Below are 23,256 nucleotides of genomic sequence, written 5' to 3' on the forward strand. Positions count from 1 at the left end.
TGTTTTGGTATTTCACCTTTGACATTTCACCCTCCACTATCTCAAAGTATTTCAAAAAAAGTTCAGTGAGTGTTCTAGAATAACTTGACTTATCTATTGTAACCCCTGTGTCACAGCTTGTGAGAACATATGTATGTTTACTTTAAGTTTACACACACACATACAGTTACATACAACGTCACGTTTCTTTTTTGTTTTTTTAAATATCTTTTTGTGCAAATTTTAACACCAGTGATTCCACAGTATTAAAAAAGCATACAACTAAGCTGGGAAGTAAGCCTGCAATTAAAACAGTTTGAAATGAATGTTCACCTCATAGAGTTAGAAGTGGAAGCTAAGAATGAAACTGTAGATCTCCCATCAGACATTTCTCAAAGCAAACCAGAAAGGAAGTTCCCACATTTGGGCTGACGATGCGTGCAGAATGACATTGCCAGTATAGTGGTACTTCCTTGTTGCTCAAACTTAGCCAAACCTCAGAGAGGGGGCTTCAAATCCTGTCCCTGGTCACATGATCAAAAAACAGGAAGTCCTTTTTAGTGCTGAAACTGTCACCCCCCCCTCCGCACCACTCACCACCCCTTAAAATCTTTATATTCTCCATAACTGTACAGAATACCTATGCACACGTATCTACATGACCAGTCTTTAGTGTACAACCCCAGAGTAGCCAGGGTACCTTTCTGCAAAAAAATACTACATTTATATTTACAACGATTAAATACAGGTCAATTAAGCACTTGTGTGGTGTGAGCTGAGATGCTAGCAGTGGTTGAAATCATATAGAAGTCATCCAGGTGTTTGTTACCTGCCACAATAAATAAAGGTGTAAAAGGCAAGTTGGAAGCGGACCCTTGAAGGATCTGTCTTCTGTGAAGCTAAAGCAGTAGTGTCTGTCTGTCTATAGTGTGTCTATAGTGTGTCTATAGTCTGGCTGTCTATAGTCTGGCTGTGTCTGCCTGGCTGTGTCTGCCTGGCTGTGTCTGCCTGGCTGTGTCTGCCTGGCTGTGTCTGCCTAGAGTTTGTCTGTCTGTCTATAGTGTGTCTGTCTATAGTGTGTATAGTGTGTCTATAGTCTTCCTGTCTATAGTGTGTCTGTCTATAGTGTGTCTGTCTATAGTGTGTCTGTCTATAGTGTGTATAGTGTGTCTATAGTCTTCCTGTCTATAGTGTGTCTGTCTATAGTGTGTCTGTCTGTCTATAGTGTGTCTAGTGTGTCTATAGTCTGTCTGTCTGCCCGTCTATAGTCTGCCTATAGTCTGTCTGTCTGCCCGTCTATAGTCTGTCTATAGTGTGTCTGTCTATAGTGTGTCTGTCTATAGTGTGTCTGTCTATAGTGTGTCTGTCTGTCTGTCTGTCTGTCTATCTACCGTGTCTCTAGCATCTGTCTGTCTACCGCGTCTGTCTCTAGCGTTTGTCTGTCTGTCTGTCTCTAGCATCTGTCTCTAGGTCTGTCTGTGCATCTGTCTCTAGGTCTGTCTGTGCATCTGTCTCTACCATCTGTCTCTAGGTCTGTCTCTGTCTGTCTCTAGCGTCTATCTGTAGCGTCTGTCTGTCTGTGCATCTGTCTCTAGGTCTGTCTCTGTCTGTCTGTGCATCTGTCTCTGTCTATCTGTAGCGTCTGTCTGTCTCTAGCGTCTGTCTGTCTCTAGCGTCTGTCTGTCTCTAGCGTCTGTCTGTCTCTAGCGTCTGTCTGTGCATCTGTCTCTAGGTCTGTCTCTGTCTGTCTGTGCATCTGTCTCTGTCTATCTCTAGCGTCTGTCTGTCTCTAGCGTCTGTCTGTCTCTAGCGTCTGTCTGTCTCTAGCGTCTGTCTGTCTCTAGCGTCTGTCTGTCTCTAGCGTCTGTCTGTCTCTAGGTCTGTCTGTCTCTAGCGTCTGTCTGTCTCTAGCGTCTGTCTGTGCATCTGTCTCTAGCGTCTGTCTGTGCATCTGTCTCTAGGTCTGTCTGTGCATCTGTCTCTAGGTCTGTCTGTGCATCTGTCTCTGTCTGTCTGTCTGTGCATCTGTCTCTAGGTCTGTCTGTGCATCTGTCTCTAGGTCTGTCTGTGCATCTGTCTCTAGGTCTGTCTGTGCATCTGTCTCTAGGTCTGTCTGTGCATCTGTCTCTAGGTCTGTCTGTGCATCTGTCTCTAGCGTCTGTCTGTGCATCTGTCTCTAGGTCTGTCTGTGCATCTGTCCCTAGGTCTGTCTGTGCATCTGTCTCTAGGTCTGTCTGTGCATCTGTCTCTAGCGTCTGTCTGTGCATCTGTCTCTAGCGTCTGTCTGTGCATCTGTCTCTAGGTCTGTCTGTGCATCTGTCTCTAGGTCTGTCTGTGCATCTGTCTCTGCGTCTGTCTGTGCATCTGTCTCTAGCGTCTGTCTGTGCATCTGTCTCTAGCGTCTGTCTGTGCATCTGTCTCTAGGTCTGTCTGTGCATCTGTCTCTAGGTCTGTCTGTGCATCTGTCTCTAGGTCTGTCTGTGCATCTGTCTCTAGGTCTGTCTGTGCATCTGTCTCTAGGTCTGTCTCTAGCGTCTGTCTCTAGTGTCTGTCTGTCTCTAGCGTCTGTCTGTGCATCTGTCTCTAGGTCTGTCTCTAGCGTCTGTCTCTAGCGTCTGTCTCTAGCGTCTGTCTGTCTCTAGGTCTGTCTCTAGCGTCTGTCTGTCTGTCGCTAGCGTCTGTCTGTGCATCTGTCTCTAGGTCTGTCTGTCTGTCACTAGCGTCTGTCTGTGCATCTGTCTCTAGGTCTGTCTGTGCATCTGTCTCTAGGTCTGTCTGTGCATCTGTCTCTAGGGCCTGTCTGTGCATCTGTCTCTAGGGCCTGTCTGTGCATCTGTCTCTAGGCGCGTCTGTCTCTAGCGTCTGTCTCTAGCGTCTGTCTGTCTCTAGGTCTGTCTCTAGCGTCTGTCTGTCTGTCGCTAGCGTCTGTCTGTGCATCTGTCTCTAGGTCTGTCTGTCTGTCACTAGCGTCTGTCTGTGCATCTGTCTCTAGGTCTGTCTGTGCATCTGTCTCTAGGTCTGTCTGTGCATCTGTCTCTAGGTCTGTCTGTGCATCTGTCTCTAGGGCCTGTCTGTGCATCTGTCTCTAGGGCCTGTCTGTGCATCTGTCTCTAGGCCTGTCTGTGCGTCTGTCTCTAGGCCTGTCTGTGCGTCTGTCTCTAGGCCTGTCTGTGCGTCTGTCTCTAGGCCTGTCTGTGCGTCTGTCTCTAGGCCTGTCTGTGCGTCTGTCTCTAGGCCTGTCTGTGCGTCTGTCTCTAGGCCTGTCTGTGCGTCTGTCTCTAGGCCTGTCTGTGCGTCTGTCTCTAGGCCTGTCTGTGCGTCTGTCTCTAGGCCCGTCTGTGCGTCTGTCTCTAGCGTCTGTCTGTCTCTAGCGTCTGTCTGTCTCTAGCGTCTGTCTGTCTCTAGCGTCTGTCTGTCTGTAGTGGCTTGTGTTCCCAGGATGCTGTGGGGTTTGATCAGTAGCTGTTCTCGTGTCCAGCCAGGATGTAGAGGTTGCTGGGTGCTGTGGGGTTGTCTGTCGGCCTGCTTTCCAGCACCACCACTCTGAAACACAGGGGGGGGGGGGGGCAGGTTCAGATCAGACTGACACTGTGAGAGGATATGTCCTAGAGGGGACCAGGAGGATTAAGGATGTAAGCCTTACACACAGAAAACAACTCTTTCACACCAACAGACCCCACACCCCCCAACACACACCAGATCCTACTTATAGCATAGTCAAGCCCCATAGACAAATTCCATCATGTGAAGAGGGTCAACGTGCTGTAACAAAGTAGTTACTGACCCAAGAAAACAGAAAACCAATGGGTTCAGAGATAATAGAAGCATTAGAGACACACCCACACACTCATACAGGCTGAATGAAATCAAGGGTCCCCAGAGGGGACATCCATAGATCAGAGAGTCTGTAGGCTAGGCGAGACCTGGTGTGACCCAGGGAGAAGGGAGTATACCTGGGCAGACTGGCGGCTCCCTCCTGCCCTGAACTGTCGTGCTGAGAGTTTCTTCATTCACAAAATCAAACAAGCAATTAAGAGACAAGCAAGCATGCATACAACCAACAACTAACACAACCAACAACTAACACCAAAGGCTTCAGGCGTTCAGGGTTCTATACTACTGAAGCAGGTCATTTGAAAACAAACTGGGCATCATGACGACATCCATGTTAATGTTATCGCCAATGTAGAAGTGAAATATCTAAAAGAGAAATATTTCTACAAAATATCATTGCGAGTGTAAAAGTGAAAGGGGTCAAAGTATGTAAGTGTGTGTAAGTGTCAGGTAAGGTGACCTTGAGGAGCTTGGACCCTCTTACAGTACTCACCTGTCAGATCCAAGCAGTCTGAAGATCCGTGTGTTATCAGAGATCTCCTGGGTGATCTGGGGTGCAGACATACCATCTATCATTTAAGATCATATTCAAACACATACAACGGGATCATTGTTGTTGTTGTTATAAACAGGACCGGGACATGACAGGGGAAAGTCACCCTCTAGTGTACACAAACAAACCACTCCTCTCAGACAGCCACCCACCAACACGTCCTCCGCTTACCTCATTGGTCTTGAAACTCCGCCCTTGCATGCCATGCCTCCAAAACGCCAGAACGCTATCTTGGAGACACACTGCAAAGACGTGTGGATGTTACACTGACCACAAAAAGCACAGATACGAGCTGAGAAATGCTTCACATGAAAAACATTCTTAGGATATGGAATTATCTGTCTGCGTAGAGACGTACACACAGATGGAATTATCTTTCTGCGTAGAGACGTACACACAGATGGAATTATCTTTCTGCGTAGAGACGTACACACAGATGGAAATATCTGTCTTCAGCACAACAGGACCCAGTCTTTGGTTTGTTTGGGCTGGGTAGAAGTGTGAATGCCATGGTTATGGAAACGTACCTATCGCCTCGATCTGGAAGTTAAACGTCAGCTCAGCAGATAACTTCCTGCTTGACTTCAACCGTCCCTGTAGGTTCACTATCTTTATACACCCTGAGCAGAGAAAATAGTTTATGGTTTCATTTACTTATGCAGAATCTGGAATTTCTCATTTGAGAATAAAATTATTCTTTGGGTTAGTCAAGTTGTTGCCGGGAGGTAAAACTTACTGTCGAGACAAACTAATATGGTGTCCCTCTCCAACTGGGTGACGTGGATGACACACGTCTGGGGCGTATCTGAGGGGACAGAAAAACAAGTCATTAGAAACAATCATCTCCCTAATGAAGATCATCATCATCACCGTCGCTGCGACGACCATGTTCCACTGACCGGCCTCTGTGAACCAGGAGGATGTCGAGTTGGGGTTGACCGTGCCGAAGCGGACCACTTGGCTGAGCTCGGTGCCCTTGCTGACGGCCACGCAGATGAGAGGGTACTGCTGCTCCGGTACCACCAGCATCTCAAACACTTCCAGGGGACAGGGCAGGGGGAAGTCGATGTTCTACAGGAGAGACCAAAGGAGATAGATTTAGCATGCCGTTACACACCAGAAATGACATGAAAACTTTGAACTCTTAGAGACGAGCAATGTTTGCACGCTACAATCTAATAAGCTGCATGAACAGGACTGCATTAGGTTATCCAAGCCAGATAGAGTCCATTATAACCCATTAGTCATCCTCAGTCAGTCTGCCCCAGAACGACCTGAACTGGCCCAAACTCTGACTGACCTTGATGAGCATGAACTTCTGCATGGGCTCCACCCACTCCAGCAGAACCACACTGGACTGGAACGCTCCACACAGGTACTTGTGACCGCTGTATGGGTTCCTCACTGCACACAAACAAACACATTCAAGGTCTCTCACAATCAGTCTTTGACCTCTGAGCTATACTCTATCAATATGTCTTGTGCATTATTCAGAACTGTCCTCAACTTCTCTTATTTAATTGTACCGTAAGTCAAGAATGTTGATAATATATGCCATTTAGCAGACGCGTTTATCCAAAGCGACTTCTGGTAGTGTGTGCACAGATTCGTAAGGGTGATCCACCCTCCTGAGCACTCACCTACACAGCACTTTTGGCAACCTTTTGTGTCTGGAATCTTATTAGATACGGCAAACTTCCTACAAGGATCATAAGGGTCAAGAACTCAGTTTTACATGTATCTTGTTAAACACCCCAAGCTCAAACCCAAATGAATGAAAATACTTCACATATCCTACCTTGGAATCATTTTGTCCGGGAGTTTGTGTGTGGGAATGGCCATGGGTAACTTCTGCATTTGGCGGGCATGCTCGAACAGACCAGCTACGTTATGAGAGTAGAGCTGGGAGGCTTTTCCTGAAGCAATAACAAAATACGATTTTCAGCTAGACTTCTAAACCTTTAAAAGGCAATTTATGACCCCAAAAATAAATTAAAAGGTCTGCTTCCAAAACACACCTTACAGGGCAAGATTATATTTTGGGGGAAAGGGCAGACGTCATTTAAACAGAGAAATTCCTGCCTCAATTTTCCAGAGTAAAAGTTTTGAAGTGCCTCTTAAATGTGTACCTTTTTGGCAGAGAAATTTCAAAATGTCAGAGCAGCACATTACCCCTTCTACTGCAAAACCATTACTAGATACAGAACAAACAACAAAATAAGACACTATAGGTCCAAGATTGTCTTACCAGATATAGAGAGCAAGCAGTTGTTCATAACATAAAGCCAAGTGCAACGCCGGGGAAAGAGCTGGGGACAGAAGGAGATTGAGAGAGCCAATGAAGATTTGATAACAACATTCAGAATCCTCCATTGAAGAAAAAAAGCATTGTGAGCAAAATGGTACTTCAACCAGAAGAGAAAAGAACAAACCTGCTCCATTGACGTCTCGTGCAGTTCATTCAGGTTTAAAGTGTAGATCCCTTCCTCAGCACCAAATATCAAATATTGGTCTGAAACAAAGACAAAACAGAGCCAATTAATCATGTTAAAGGGATACTTCAGGATTTTGACAATGAAGCCCTTTATCTACTTTCCCAGAGTTAGATGAACTTGTGGATAAAAAACATGTCTCTGCGTGCAGCTTAAAGGAAGTTTATGCCTAGCATCAGCACAATTGCTAACTAGCGTTAGCGCAATGACTGAAGTCCATGGTAACTGCTAGCATGCTAGTAGATACTAGAGAATTCCAGTCATTGTGCTAATGTTACTTAGCATTGACTCGCAAAAGTACCTCTAACTTCCTTCATACTGGATGCAGTACCCATCTGACTCTGGGGAAGTAGATAAAGTACTTTATTGCCAAAATCCTGAAGTACCCCTTTAATCAAAATCATCATCATGGCAATGATTCATCTAATAAGTCATGACAATAAAGCTGGAAAAAGTGACACCCAAGTCACTGATAGGCTGTGTTGTTTTCCCAGTGTCCTACCTCTGGTGTCTGGGTTGATCCAGGACGTGGCACAGTGGATTTTCAACGGGCAGCCGTTGAACACCTTGGAGAAACAGGCCCCCATCTGAGGAGCAAGAACGATGGAGGTTGGACAGTTAGAGGGAAGCCAAACACAATAGTAATCTTTCTTGAAATGTCTTGTTTTGAAAGCTCCATTTTATAGGTCAACACCATAGTTGACTTGGATTCATAATGTTTCAGTAAGTTGGCGTGTCTGTAAAGGCGGCATCATACTCACGTGGACCTTGGGTGTGGGTGGAAGACCATTACTGATTGGCTTCTGAAAAGAGGGGGAGGAGATGCATACAGAGAGACACAGATAAGGACAATGATCACTGGTCCACATTCATTTTAGATGAATGGTTTACTGGCTTTAATAATAATCAGTATGGTGATGCCCTAGTGTGAAAGGAATGTATTGAAATGTCAGTGTTAATAAGGAGAGTGTGCGGGATCTGGTGGCATTACTGGAATGTCCTTCTTGTCTTTCCGTATGGGGACACTAGGGGGCATGGTGGACTGCCTCTCTGCAGCACTGTCCTTTTCTCCATTCTGGTGAGAGCTCAATCCATTACCTGCAGCAGGAGACATGTTTATTACACTTACCTCGGTGAGTGTGTGCATGCCTCTGTGTGTGTGTGTGTGTGTGTGTGTGTGTGTGTGTGTGTGGTATTTAACACGCATGAGATTAAAGCGGCATTTACACAGGCAGTCTAATTCTGAACTTCTGCCCAATTACAAGCAAAAGAGCAGTCTGAGGTCAAAAGACAAATGAGTAGAAAAAGCTCCTAATTGGGCTGCCTGAAGACAGTAGCTCAATGGTGTGAGTGTTCTACTGAGACGTACACACATATGCTAAAATATAATTAGTACTAATCAGTATATAATGGAATATATTTGGTTAGGATTAAAAGAGTGGGACATCTCTCAAACTAAATGATTCGATCATGCTAACACACTGAGCTGAGAATGGCGTAGCACATTTTGGATGCTGGATTCCATTCAGAGAGTTCCATTACATTTTGATTGATCATGGACAACATGTGATATCAACGATGGGAGAGAGGAGGCAGGAGATGGGTTACAGACAGAGTCACATGACTGCAGCAACACAACACTGCACTCAAAGTATTCAGACCTCTTAACTTTTTCCACATTTTGTTACGTTACAGCCATATTCTAAAATTGATTAAATAATTTTTCCCCCTCATCAATCTACACAAAATACCCTATAATGACAAAGCAAAAACGATTTTTTCTCTCTCATTTTTGCAAATTTGTAAAAAAATAACCAACTGAAATATCACATTTACATAAGTATTCAGACCCTTTACTCAGAACTTTGTTGAAGCACCTTTGGCAGCGATTACAGCCTCGAGTCTTCTTGGGTATGACGCTACAAGCTTGGCACACCTGTATTTGGGGAGGTCTGTCAGGTTGGATGGGGAGCATTGCGGCACAGATATTTTCAGGTCTCTCCAGAGATGTTTGATCGGGTTCAAGTCTGGGCTCCGGCTGGGCCACTCAAGGACATTCAGAGACTTGTCCCGAAGCCTCTCCTGCGTTGTCTTGGCTGTGTGCTTTGCGTCGTTGACCTGCTGGAAGGTGAATCTTCACCACAGTCTGATGTCCTGAGCACTCTGGAGAAGGTTTTCATCAAGGATCTCTCTGTACTTTGCTCCGTTCATCTTTGCCTCAATCCTTATTAGTTTCCCAGTCCCTGTCGCTGAAAAACATCCCCACAACATGATGCTGCCACCACCATGCTACACCGTAGGGATGGTGCCAGGTTCCTCCAGACGTTTGGCATTTAGGCCAAAGAGTTCAATCTTTGTTTCATCAGACCAGAGAATCTTGTTTCTCATGGTCTGAGAGTCTTTAGGTGCCTTTAGGCAAACTCCAAGCGGGCTGTCATGTGGTCTGGCCACTCTACCATAAAGGCCCGATTGGTGGAGTGCTGCAGAGATGGTTGTCCTTCTGGAACATTCACCCATCTCCACAGAGGAACTCAAGAGCTCTGTCAGAGTGACCATCAGGTTCTTGGTCACCTCCCTGACCAAGGCCCTTCTCCCTTGATTGCTCAGTTTGACCGAGTGGCCAGCTCTAGGAAGAGTCTTGGTGGTTGGTTTTTGCTCTGACATGCACTGTCAACTATGGGGCCTTTACATAGACAGGTGTGAGCCTTTCCAAATCGTGTCTAATCAGTTGAATTTAACACAGGTGGACTCCAATCAAGTTAAGTTGTAGAAACATCAAGGATGATCAATGTAAACAGGATGCAGCTGAGCTCAATTTTGATTCTCATAGCCAAGGGTCTGAATACTTAAATAAGGTATCTTTTTTATTTTTAACAAATTTGCAAACATTTCTAAAAACCTGTTTTCGCTTTGTCATTATGGGGTATTGTGTGTAGATTGCTGAGGATTTACATTTTATTTAATACATTTAATACAGTCTGTAACGTAACATAATGTTGAAAAAGTCGAGGGATCTGAATACTTTCCGAAGGCACTGTATACATCCACAGACGGACAGAGGAAAGGAGGGAGAGAAAGTGCGAGACACTACGGACGCTGATTGATGGGACTAACAACCAATCAGGGAGGAGTGACGTCTACGGGGCTACCAATCGGCCGGCCTTACTCTCTTCTTCCTCCTCCAACACATCTTCCAACTCCTCTTCCGTGTGTGGGGCATGAAGCCACTCCCAGAAATGCCTAAAGCTCCCAGCATCATTCCCCTCGGGCTCTGAGTCAGCCTGGCTCTGTGTACTCTCGTTACCTAGGCTACTGCGTCTGTGGGGGGGCAGGCGTGGGGGTGGAGGGCGGGGGGGTACATTTGAGGCGGGTCGGGCAGGGCTCTCTGGTACGGGGCAGCGCTTGATGGTCCCCCCTTCGTCTACATCATCCTCTCCCTGGGACGGGCTCTCCTGGGGCGGACAGATAGATTTGGGCTGGAAGGGGAGAGTGAGAAAATGGAGAGATGAGACACCGAGACAGAGAGTAAGAGACACAGAGACAGCAGAAAGGTAGACAATCTCTACAGGTTGATTAATGCTTGCCCTTTCATTCCTAATTTGTCAAGCTCTGCTGCCCATCTTACAAATGTAATGTCAATAGTTTGAATTAGCTTTGAGAGAAAATATTGATGTATGCAACTCTGAATTTTGCTCGAGGGTCCTTTCCACTAAATACTAGTCTTGGTTGTTTGATCGTGATCCAAAATGCTGCAGTATGATACATGCTGGTGGTCCTACCTTGGGGGGAAGTGGGGGTGGGACCTTCGGCCTCATGATGGTACTGTGTTTGCTAGAGGGAAAGAGATTGAGGTGGGGTTAGTTTTGTAAGACAGTGACAAGATTCAGAAGGTTCCACATACTGACAGTTACAAAACAATGTTGTCACAATAAGTGTTAACACAGAATGACAGACACAGCGACAGACTATCACTTCAAACAACATGGTCTCCTATCACAACACAGTGTTAGACAACTAAGTAACACAACGTAGTTTTAGACAACAGGACAGTTGTGGGTAAAGACAACAAAGGTCTGTCAACCCCAGAAAACACCACAAGACAACTGACACACAAGATGTTAGCATTCCCTTGAACAGGATCTCCCAAAGGTGCAGTCAATGTAATGTGTATGTACAGTATGTTCCAGTCAGATACCACTCAAATCATGACGGACATAGACATGGCATTAATCAGAGAACACCTTCAACCCCTCCATCATGACAGACACAGACATGGCACCAATCAAATGGAGTCACAAGTTCAACGTCACCATGAGAGAACACAAACCTAGTGGCACTGGGTTAAACCAGAGGGTTGGGGATTGGATGGACCCCAAGACAACCATGTCAACAGTAAGGATACAAGCAGCGAGAACCCACATTGGAAACAGACGGCAAACAGGCGGTATGAACAAACACCGAGATCAGAAAGCATGGTAGCAGGTGTCACAGAATGAACACACACGAAGAAACAGATAATGAACGGTAGGGGTCAGGGGTTACAGCAACGCAGTCTGACCATAGAACCCAAACATGACAACAATCACGTTCATTATCTCACAGATGGAAGACGATGGGAGCACAGTTAGCTAGATCACTTAGAGGAAACAACACGACATGTGTCAGAAACTTTTAGATAGTTCTGCTGTACTGCGTTAATGAACAAGACCCATGTCTGAGTCCGAAGATCAAACTCCACTGAGGGAGGAAACAGGGATACTGGAGGCGCAGAGACGGACGGAGAGGGGTTTTTGGCCAGGGAGGAAGCACAAGAGGGCACTAAAGGCACAGCACGGGCGTGGTGTGGAATGCAGCATGAAGACGTGTGAATGAAACTGGAAGAGGTAGCCTTCTTCCTCCTCCTCCTCCTCAGAGAGGGCGGATGGACTAAAACACGAGAAGGACTTACAGTTGAGTTTCATCATAATCAGTCTCTAAATGTGACCCCTGAGGAGATTGGGGGAGGGGACTCACAGCAAGGCAAAGAGGCCATATGACCCCTGAGGAGATGGTGATAGATGGAGGGGGGGACTCACAGCAAGGCAAAGAGGCCATATGACCCCTGAGGAGATGGCGATAGATGGGGGGGGGAGACACAGCAAGGCAAAGAGGCCATATGACCCCTGAGGAGATGGCGATAGATGGGGGGGGAGAGACACAGCAAGGCAAAGAGGCCATATGACCCCTGAGGAGATGGAGATAGATGGAGGGGGGGACTCACAACAAGGCAAAGAGGCCAAGAGGCAAAGTCAAGCTGCTCTCCTCTTTCACCCACTGGGAGGAGACACTGAGACAAGGGGAAATTAACTCAACTACACCACTAGGGTAACATAATGACATCACTTAAACTACATAAAAGGTACATAAGAACTACATTGCAATAGAATTAAACCAAATAGGAATATGTCTTACTAAACCTTAATACTATATTTTGCTAATTTTACGTATAGAGCTGGGTGATTTCAACATAGACTGTGTAACTAGATAAGGCTTATACTAAGTAATTAAGTCAGTGTATAAGCCATGCTTTGTTGAAGTTCACGGTGTCAGGTGATCTCACAGGGCAGCCTGCACTGACTAAGCATTGAACAACAATGGACACAACATAACCAAGCCATAACGCAGCAGTCAGAGCAGATACAGTTAGCTTGACACTGATTGGCTGGATTAGTCCTGCGTTAACACTGATTGGCTGCTGGTGGGCGCGGTTAGGGCACGTCAGCAAATCAAAAACCAGAGCAGTTGCAGGTGGAGACCTGTGGGGCGTGGCCTAACTCACCCCTGCTTAAGCTCCTCCTCCACTGATTTGAGAAGAGTCCTGTCAAGTAACGAGTGAAACGGACGAAGGAGAAGTTCAAATGGAGGACAAAAAGTGTCAACTCAGTGACAGAATCACACATGACATGAGTAAAGGTGTTATTTCTCAGAGGGGGGTTCTGACCTAATTTAACACAACATTTTTTTATGCTACAGGGCAAAAACCCATGGAAACCGCAGAGAAGATTAATTCAGCGTGCTTGAGTGTGATAGTGTGTGAGTTTCATCCCAGCTGAGATGACATCATAACCCATCGAACATTTACACCTTAGCCACTCAAAGCTGTACACTCAGCTGCGATGTGTGAAGCGGTCAGGTCAGCTATGTTTAAGCAACAGTGTGTTTGTGTATGCACGTGAGTGTGCATGAGAGAAAATTAGAATATGAACCCTATGAGGCTGTCCAGTGGGAGAAGGATATGAACCCTATGAGGCTGTCCAGTGGGAGAAGGATATGAACCCTATGAGGCTGTCCAGTGGGAGAAGGATATGAACCCTATGAGGCTGTCCAGTGGGAGAAGGATATGAACCCTATGAGGGTGTCCAGTGGGAGAAGGATATGAACCCTATGAGGCTGTCCAGTGGGAGAAGGATATGAACCCTATGAGGGTGTCCAGTGGGAGAAGGATATGAACCCTATGAGGCTGTCCAGTGGGAGAAGGATATGAACCCTATGAGGCTGTCCAGTGGGAGAAGGATATGAACCCTATGAGGCTGTCCAGTGGGAGAAGGATATGAACCCTATGAGGCTGTCCAGTGGGAGAAGGATATGAACCCTATGAGGGCTGTCCAGTGGGAGAAGGATATGAACCCTATGAGGCTGTCCAGTGGGAGAAGGATATGAACCCTATGAGGCTGTCCAGTGGGAGAAGGATATGAACCCTATGAGGCTGTCCAGTGGGAGAAGGATATGAACCCTATGAGGCTGTCCAGTGGGAGAAGGATATGAACCCTATGAGGCTGTCCAGTGGGAGAAGGATATGAACCCTATGAGGCTGTCCAGTGGGAGAAGGATATGAACCCTATGAGGCTGTCCAGTGGGAGAAGGAATGTGGACATCAATTGTACAGTAATGAGATAACAGAATAAGATTCAGAGTGCCTCAGATGTGGAAGGAGTGGCTTTTTCAATAATCCTCGTCTGATTTATCCTATACACTGAAAACACACCATATATCAATCCATCCCATCCTGCAACGGAGCAGATCATTATAGGTTTAAGCAGCAGCAAGTCTGTCTATGTTATTAACACACACACACACACACACACACACACACACACACACACACACACACACTTCTTCTGAGCTGAGTTCCAGGAAAGGTGTCATGAATAAATGATCAGATGCATCAGATGCCTTTCTCTCTACAGGAAGTCACCTCTCAGTACCACACTACCATCTGCTCGGGCTAATCCCTATACAGATAAAACAGGAGGACAGGAGCGGGGGAGAGCGGGGGAGGTGAGGACAAGAGAAGGTGAAGAAGAGAGGAGAGAGAGTGGGGGAGGCGAGGACAGTTGAAAGAAGAAGAGAGGAGAGCTGGAGAGGCAAGGAGAAGAGATGAAGGAGAGATAGGGAGGAAAGATGATCAAGCATAGGGAAGGGACGGGAAGAACAGAGGACGAGGATGAAAGGTGGAGGAAGAGGAGTAGAAACCCAGAAAGAGTGACTTACTTGTTCCCTCCCACCAGGCTTGGAGATTCCTGTCCATAGTCCCGTTGAAGATCCTAGGAGGCATATCACAATTACAGGACTGTTTCTGAAACACGACGACACACAGTCAATGTGGAAAGGCACCATGGCTGAGGTTACCTACTGTACGGCATCAACTATATTAAGAGCTGAGACACATGCATACACACACAACACCTACAAACACTTAGAGATTGTATGGAGAGAGACAAGGGTGAGTGTGGTGTAACCTCAATGACTCCCTGGTCACACTGATGACACGAATGAACAGGCCATCCAGGATGTTACAGTACCTTGACTCCGTGAGAATAATCTCAGGGGCTGGCAAGGCTGATGACACTACAAGTCAGAGGTCACCACTGCAGTGGTGCTTAGAGAAAAAACACTGAATTATGATAGTTTCTAATTATGATGGATGTTTCTAATTATGATGGATGTTTCTATTATGATGGATGTTTCTAATTATGATGGATGTTTCTAATTATGATGGATGTTTCTAATTATGATGGATGTTTCTAATTATGATAGATGTTTCTAATGTGCATGTGCGATAAAAGTAAAGGGATATGACAGCATTTTGCACTATGGAACACACACACACACACGTCACCCTTCGCCCATACCGTTGTAGCTAATTCTGCTGAGATACCTCTATTCAGTAGATTTTCCATTCATATCATTCACATAACATACTCATCTCTGTGTGTGTGTGTGTGTGTGTGTGTGTGTGTGTGTGTGTGTGTGTGTGTGTGTATGTGTGTGTGTACTGCATCAATGTGACTGACTTTACTGAACAGTATCATTGCGGGTAGGGTTGCACATTTTGGGACATATTCAGAGGTGGAAAGATTCCGTGGGAATTAACGCAAATTAATATTAATACCATTTAAATGTAGATGTTTTTTGCATTGGATATATTTACCATATCATATGGAGACAGAAACATAAACAATTTACCTTATTATAAGTAGACATAATTGCAAATGATTAAATCCTTCCAATAGAAATTTTAAAAAACTATAATTGACCTTTAATTAAATGAGATGACTCTTCACATGGGATGATTTCACTGAACAACAAAAGGGAATATTGAATGATCCCCAATGATCCATCGCATCTCCCAAAAACGTTTTCAACATACATCTGTAAAATGATAGTCTAGAAACTAAAGCTTTGGTTGTCTTCCTCTCAGGCTTCCATGTCTTCTCCCTGGACCTCCTCAATGTCCACCTCTTGAACATCAGACTCTGAGGCCTCATCTTCACGGTCACTTTCCAACCTTGCTGAGGATGGATTGTTGTCAGGCTCAAAAAGCCTCAAATTTGCCCAGATGGCCACCAACATTTCAACCATTGTATTAGTCAGCCTGTTGTGTGCTTTGGTGTGTGTGTTTCCAAACAAGGACCAGAGGCGGCTGATGTTGGTGGGATTTGGAGGATGATGGAGACAACAGGGGAAAGAGCCTCAGATCCACAAAGTCCCTTCCACCAGGTGGCTGATGAGATATGTTGGCACAACTGCCATATTGCATCTCCATCCCAAACCCCTTGCTTAGAGGTGTACTTCACCAGACTGCCAAGAACCTTGCCCTCATCCAGGCCAAGGTGGCGAGACACAGTAGTGATGAGACCATAGGTCTTGTTGATCTCCGCACCGGACAGGATGCTCTTGCCAGCATACTTGGGGTCCAACATGTACGCTGTGGCGTGTATGGGCTTCAGGCAGAAGTCTTCATGCTTTTTGATGTATTTCAGAACTGCAGTTTCCTCTGCTTGGAGCAACAGTGAAGTGGGCAGGGCAGTATGGATTTCTTCTCTTACATCTGCAAGCAGAGTCTGAACATCAGACAGGATGGCATTGTCTCCCTCAATCCGTGCAATGGCTACTGATATAGGTTTCAGGAGTTTGAGGCTGCTTACCACTCTCTCCCAAAATACATCATCCAGGAGGATCCTCTTGATGAGGCTGTCCATATTGGCAGACTGTGATATGGCTATTGCTTGGAGAGACTCCTTCCCCTCCAGGAGACTGTCAAACATGATGATGACACCACCCCAACGGGTGTTGCTGGGCAGCTTCAATGTGGTGCTCTTATTCTTCTCACTTTGCTTGGTGAGATAGATTGCTGCTATAACTTCATGACCCTTCACATACCTAACCATTTCCTTGGCTCGCTTGTAGAGTGTATCCATTGTTTTCAGTGCCATGATGTCCTTGATGAGCAGATTCAATGCATGAGCAGCACAGCCAATGGGTGTGATGAGAGGGTAGGACTCCTCCACTTTAGACCAAGCAGCCTTCATGTTCGCAGAATTGTCTGTCACCAATGCAAATACCTCCTGTGGTCAAAGGTCATTGATGACTTCCTTCAGCTCATCTGCAATGTAGAGACCGGTGTGTCTGTTGTCCCTTGTGTCTGTGCTCTTGTAGAATACTGGTTGAGGGGTGGAGATGTAGTTAATTATTCCTTGCCCACGAACATTTGACCACCCATCAGAGATAATTGCAATACAGTCTGCTTTCTCTATGATTTGCTTGACCTTCACATGGACTCTGTTGAACTCTGCATCCAGCAAATGAGTATATAAAGCATGTCTGGTTGTAGGGGTGTATGCTGGGCAGAGAACATTCAAAAATCTCTTCCAAAACACATTGCCTGTGAGCATCAGAGGTGAACCAGTTGCATAAACAGCTCAAGCAAGACATTCATCAGCATTTCTCTGACTACGTTCCTCCATTGAGTAAATAAAAATTATGATTCCAGGAGGACCGTGAGCTGTTGCTATCGATAAGGTGTCGGATTCATCATTTTCACCTCGAATAGAAGTAGAGGGACTTTTATTGTCAGAGGTTGCTTGTTGTGAGCGCTGAGGGAACTTTATGCACTTTGCCAGATGATTCTGCATCTTTGTTGCATTTTTCACATATGATTTGGCACAATATTTGCAAATGTACACAGCTTTTCCTTCTACATTAGCTGCAGTGAAATGTCTCCACACATCAGATAGTGCCCGTGGCATTTTCCTGTAAAGATTAGGAAAAAATGTGTAAATAAAAACCAAATACAATTCCATGTATAGATAAATAGTTAAGCAGTTAGATTAAACAACTCCTTTGTAAGATACATTTTTTTTTAATGTAACATATGGAAACAGGTGAATTAACTCTCCTCAGTTAGCAGGCACAAGCAAGCTAAAACCCACATGGTAGCAAAAACTAACTAGCAGAAATTGTTAATAAGTTAGAAATGATTTAAACACACTTTGCTGTAGGCTACTATTTATTAGTTAACAAAAAATCATGTACTGTATGTCATATCAAATATTTTCAACCCACCCAGTATTGTAATCAAAACTTACCAGAAAGCATGTAGTCTTTGGCTCAGACAGTGTAGTAGTGTGGGCTCAATAGCATCTCATTAGTGTGCAAGATCTTGAGAATCAGCTGTACATGTGATGGAAGAGTGCACTGTGCATGCAGAGGGTTGCAATTCCATTGAATTGGGGATAGTTTAACCAAAATATGCCACAATACCTAGAATTGCCTTATGTGTATCCCACAAAAAAGGTTCACTGTTATAAGATAACGTTTTGATGAATTTAAGCAAAATTCCCAACATTCCAGGGCTCAACTTCCCATGGAAAATTTCCAGAAGAAATCTGGAAGTTTACCAGAAAGTTTCTGACCCTTTGCAACCCTAAATGCGGGTCCCTCAGATCAGAGGACATATCGATTTTTCCAGTCAGGATATAGATACCGGTATTCCCCCTTCACAGCTAAGTGACAGACTGTGACTCCTACGGACCAACACACCGCAAACTGACAGCCATACTACATTAAGCCAAAGAGAGCTCAGCTAACATATTCTTACTTATGCTAACAAACTGCCATATCCTGCTGCCTCAGTCATGTCAACAAATCCCCCAGTATTCATATGAGGGAAAGAAATGAGGTCTAACGAGTTTAATTGTGACTGTGGAGTCAGTGGTCTGAGTCAGCAGTATTATTTGGCATTTGGGAACAGGGGGGACTGGTAATGGCAACGTAGGGCTTGATCTGTTCCCGATCTAATAGGCCATGGCCTCAGGGGTCCAAGTCAGTCACAGGTTTCCCTATGAGGAGGTTCATCCATCTCTCTGCAGTACAGAGACATCCCTCTCCCTACAGTACAGTCGTGGCCAAAAGTTGAGAACGACACAAATATTAATTTCCACCAAGTTTGCTGCTTCAGTGTCTTTAGATATTTTTGTCAGATGTTACTATGGAATACTGAAGTATAATTACAAGCATTTCATAAGTGTCAAAGGCTTTTATTAACAACTACATGAAGTTGATGCAAAGAGACAATATTTGCAGTGTTGACCCTTCTTTTTCAAGACCTCTGCAATCCGCCCTGGCATGCTGTCAATTAACTTCTGGGCCACATCCTGACTGATGGCAGCCCATTCTTGCATAATCAATGCTTGGAGTTTGTCAGAATTTGTGGATTTTTGTTTGTCCACCCGCCTCTTGAGGATTGACCACAAGTTCTCAATGGGATTAAGGTCTGGGGAGTTTCCTGGCCATGGACCCAAAATATCGATGTTTTGTTCCCCGAGCCACTTAGTTATCACTTTTGCCTTATGGCAAGGTGCTCCATCATGCTGGAAAAGGCATTGATCGTCACCAAACTGTTCCTGGATGGTTGGGAGAAGTTGCTCTCGGAGGATGTGTTGGTACCATTCTTTATTCATGGCTGTGTTCTTAGGCAAAATTTTTAGTGAGCCCACTCCCTTGGCTGAGAAGCAACCCCACACATGAATGGTCTCAGGATGCTTTACTGTTGGCATGACACAGGACTGATGGTAGCGCTCACCTTGTCTTTTCCGGACAAGCTTTTTTCCGGATGCTCCAAACAAATCGGAAAGGGGATTCATCAGAGAAAATGACTTTACCCCAGTCCTCAGCTGTCCAATCCCTGTACCTTTTGCAGAATATCAGTCTGTCCCTGATGTTTTTCCTCGAGAGAAGTGGCTTCTTTGCTGCCCTTCTTGACACCAGGCCATCCTCCCAAAGTCTTCGCCTCACAGTGCGTGCAGATGCACTCACACCTGCCTGCTGCCATTCTTGAGCAAACTCTGTACTGGTGGTGCCCCTTTCCAGCAGCTGAATCAACTTTAGGAGACAGTCCTGGCGCTTGCTGGACTTTCTTTGGGCGCCTTGAAGCCTTCTTCACAACAATTGAACCACTCTCCTTGAAGTTCTTGATGATCCGATAAATGGTTGATTTAGGTGCAATCTTACTGGCAGCAATATCCTTGCCTGTGAAGCCCTTTTTGTGCAAAGCAATGATGACGGCACGTGTTTCCTTGCAGGTAACCATGGTTGACAGAGGAAGAGCAATGATTCCAAGCACCACCCTCCTTTTGAAGCTTCCAGTCTTTTATTCGAACTCAATCCGCATGACAGAGTGATCTCCAGCCTGTGTTAACGAGAGAGTCACTGACATGATGTCAGCTGGTCCTTTTGTGGCAGGGCTGAAATGCAGTGGAAATGTTGTTTTTAGGATTCAGTTCATTTGCATGGCAAAGAGGGACTTTGCAATTAATTGCAATTCATCTGATCACTCTTCATAACATTCTGGAGTATATGCAAATTGCCATCATACAAACTGAGGCAGCAGACTTTGTGAAAATTAATATTTGTGTCATTCTCAAAACTTTTGGCCACGACTGTATATCATCCCTCTACCTACAGTATATCATCCCTCCATCTCCATTCCACTCACTCTATACAGTTTTCCCCCCATCCCTCCATTCCTCTCTCTCTATACAGTTTTTCCTCCATCCCACTCCCTCTATACAGTTTTTCCCCCATCCCTCCATTCCTCTCTCTGAGCCTTAGATGTGCTGGTGAGGTCTAACAGGTTGTGTGGTTGAAGACCATCCAGTTCAAATAACAACCAACATAAGACCAGAATAACAACAGTGAGGCGAAGACGGCTTCACAGACACAAATGAACAAACAGTTACTGACATCCATCAAACTTAGACACTCAAAAGAACCACGAAAGAGACAAGGCAAACTGAAAGAGGACATTTAAGCGTTAAGAAGAAGAGAGACGACCCAGAAGAAGAAATGGAGAGATGTGGGAAAATACCAGATTAGATCTCGCCGTGTAGTACAGCTCTTCTGCACAGTCCAAAAAAGGGTCAGAGTCGGGCTGTTCAACAGGCAGAGTGAGAAAGACCCATTAATTCAAAGTTAATGCCATCCAATCAGAGAAAGGGATTAAAGCAGGGGAGAGGATGGATAAGAGAGGTAGGGAGTGAGGGATGAGAGTGAGGGGAGAGAAGAGGGGTGGCCATGCATGCCGTATGAACCCTGCACTGAAACCTCAGCCAGGGGCGCATTCAGACAAATTTAGGAGAAAAAAGGACAGGGAATATGCTAAACTGGGACATTGATAATACGGAAGACTTGAGATCAGAAATGCATTAATTGGGATTTAAACTTTAGCAGAGTCGCAGCTAATTGGGCCTATCTATGTTTTTTCCCCCCCCTGTTACGGCACCAACACACAGGGTTCAGCCACAGTGGTATTAGGGGGACACTGCAGGACCAGGCTACTCACCAGCTCATGATGGGGCTCTGTCTCCTTCCTCAACGGGGGGTCAAACTTCACCTGGCCAACTAGATAGAGAGAGATAGAGAGATAGATAGATAGATAGATAGATAGATAGATAGATAGATAGATAGATAGATAGATAGATAGATAGATAGATAGATAGATAGATAGATAGATAGATAGATAGATAGATAGATAGATAGATAGATAGATAGATAGATAGATAGATAGATAGATAGATAGATAGATAGATAGATAGATAGATAGATAGATAGATAGAGAGAGAGAGAGAGCGATAGAGAGCGATAGAGAGCAATAGAGAGAGAGACAGAAATAGAGAGAGAGAGAGAGCGCGAGAGAGAGAAGTTTAACTGCACAGCCGCAGGTAGAGCTAGATGAGTGAGTGTGTTGAGGTACTTTAACAGAGGAGGTGTGTGTGTGTGTGTGTGTGTGTATGTGTGTGTGTTCCTTCACTACATGGTTTGAGGAGCCGTTCATCTGTGGAAGCTGAAAAGAGTAGATTATACTCATGCCAACGTTAATCCTGACAGACAGAGGTTCACTAAACTGTGATTACCATGAACTCACAAAGAAATGAATGTGTCAGTCAATCCACACCACAGAAAAGCACACTGCCAATAACCACAGACTGTGATAAAACTGAATCCACCACAGCCACACAGAGTCAGCCTAGTCCTGGACTAAAAAGCACATTCAATGGTGATTCTCCACTAAGCATGCTTTGTAGTCCAGGAGTCAGCTCAATCTGGGTCTGGGAAACTGGTCCAGTCACACAGACACTTACAGGTGATCTCAGACAGCGTCTTCCCTTCCCTGGTGCTCCTGCTGGTGGAGCGAATCCGATGGGGAACAGACACTGGAGACTGTCAGGAAGAAAACAGAATAGAATACCTAAATATCCAAGACACATACATAACACATACAGTTGAAGTCGGAAGTTTACATACACTTAGGTTGGAGTCATTAAAACTTGTTTCTCAACCACTCCACAAATTTCTTGTCAACAAACTATAGTTTTGGTAAGTCGGTTAGGACATCTACTTTGTGCATGACACAAGTCATTTTTCCAACAATTGTTTACAGACAGATTATTTCACTTATAATTCACTGTATCACAATTCCAGTAGGTCAGAAGTTTACATACACTAAGTTGACCGGGCCAGTAAACAGCTTGGAAATTTCCAGAAAATTATGTCATGGCTTTAGAAGCTTCGGATAGGCTAATTGACATCATTTGAGCCAATTGGAGGTGTACTACTGAGTTTAAAGGCCTACCTTTAAACTCAGTGTCTCTAATTTACATCATGGGAAAATCAAAAGAAATCAGCCAAGACCTCAGGAAAAAATTGTAGACCTCCACAAGTCTGGTTCATCCTTGGGAGCAATTTCCAAACACCTGAAGGTACCACGTTCATCTACAAACAATAGTATGCAAGTATAAACACCATGGGACCACGCAGCCGTCACACCGCTCAGGAAGGAGACGCGTTCTGTCTCCTAGAGATGAACGTACTTTGGTGCAAAAAGTGCAAATCAATCCCAGAACAGCAGCAAAAGGACCTTGTGAAGATGCTGGAGGAAACAAGTACAAAAGTATCTATATCCACAGTAAAACGAGTCCTATATCGACATAACCTGAAAGGCCGCTCAGCAAGGAAGAAGCCACTGCTCCAAAACCGCCATAAAAAAGCCAGACTACGGTTTGCAACAGCACATGGGGACAAAGATCATACATTTTGGAGAAATGTCCTCTGGTCTGATGAAACAAAAATAGAACTGTTTGCCCATAATGACCATCGTTATGTTTGGAGGAAAAAGGGGGAGGCTTGCAAGCCGAAGAACACCATCCCAACCGTGAAGTACGGGGGTGGCAGCATCATGTTGTGGGTGTGCTTTGCTGCAGGAGGGACTGGTGCACTTCCCAAAATAGATGGCATCATGAGGAAGGAACATTATGTGGATATATTGAAGCACCATCAAGACATCAGTCAGAAAGTTAAAGCTTGGTCGCAAATGGGTCTTCCAAATGGACAATGACCCCAAGCATACTTCCAAAGTTGTGGCAAAATGGCTTAAGGACAACAAAATCAAGGTACTGGAGTGGCCATCACAAAACCCTGACCTCAATCCAATAGAAAATGTGTGGGCAGAACTGAAAAAGTGTGTGCGAGCAAGGAGGCCTACAAACCTGACTCAGTTACACCAGCTCTGTCAGGGCCAAA

At 45.1% G+C, this 23,256-nt stretch overlaps 1 protein-coding gene across 9 annotated transcripts in view; it reads right to left on the reverse strand.

Moving 5' to 3' along the window:
* Positions 1-3,261: 3,261 nt before the first annotated feature.
* LOC106577155 (mitogen-activated protein kinase kinase kinase kinase 3) overlaps positions 3,262-23,256 on the reverse strand; it is a 67,033-nt gene continuing 47,038 nt past the window's right edge. For 2 of the 9 annotated variants that reach the window (XM_045700980.1, XM_045700977.1), the window contains 21 exons: positions 21,819-21,897; positions 21,020-21,078; positions 20,546-20,608; positions 14,389-14,441; positions 10,638-10,689; positions 10,025-10,334; positions 7,850-7,956; positions 7,620-7,661; positions 7,361-7,445; positions 6,799-6,878; positions 6,615-6,675; positions 6,165-6,282; positions 6,007-6,065; positions 5,667-5,770; positions 5,266-5,437; positions 5,103-5,171; positions 4,894-4,986; positions 4,538-4,608; positions 4,307-4,362; positions 3,933-3,983; positions 3,262-3,522 (listed from right to left, as the gene is read on the reverse strand). In XM_045700980.1, the coding sequence (XP_045556936.1) occupies positions 3,435-3,522; positions 3,933-3,983; positions 4,307-4,362; positions 4,538-4,608; positions 4,894-4,986; positions 5,103-5,171; positions 5,266-5,437; positions 5,667-5,770; positions 6,007-6,065; positions 6,165-6,282; positions 6,615-6,675; positions 6,799-6,878; positions 7,361-7,445; positions 7,620-7,661; positions 7,850-7,956; positions 10,025-10,334; positions 10,638-10,689; positions 14,389-14,441; positions 20,546-20,608; positions 21,020-21,078; positions 21,819-21,897 (1,872 nt within the window). In that variant the 3' untranslated portion in view covers positions 3,262-3,434. The remainder of the gene's footprint in view (positions 3,523-3,932; positions 3,984-4,306; positions 4,363-4,537; positions 4,609-4,893; positions 4,987-5,102; positions 5,172-5,265; positions 5,438-5,666; positions 5,771-6,006; positions 6,066-6,164; positions 6,283-6,614; positions 6,676-6,798; positions 6,879-7,360; positions 7,446-7,619; positions 7,662-7,849; positions 7,957-10,024; positions 10,335-10,637; positions 10,690-14,388; positions 14,442-20,545; positions 20,609-21,019; positions 21,079-21,818; positions 21,898-23,256) is intronic. The other 7 variants (XM_045700981.1, XM_045700979.1, XM_014154963.2 and 4 more) reach the window with 5 other exon arrangements.

This window comes from Salmo salar, chromosome ssa18 (assembly GCF_905237065.1).
Source record: "Salmo salar chromosome ssa18, Ssal_v3.1, whole genome shotgun sequence".
In the NCBI taxonomy this organism is placed as follows: Eukaryota; Metazoa; Chordata; class Actinopteri; order Salmoniformes; family Salmonidae; genus Salmo; species Salmo salar.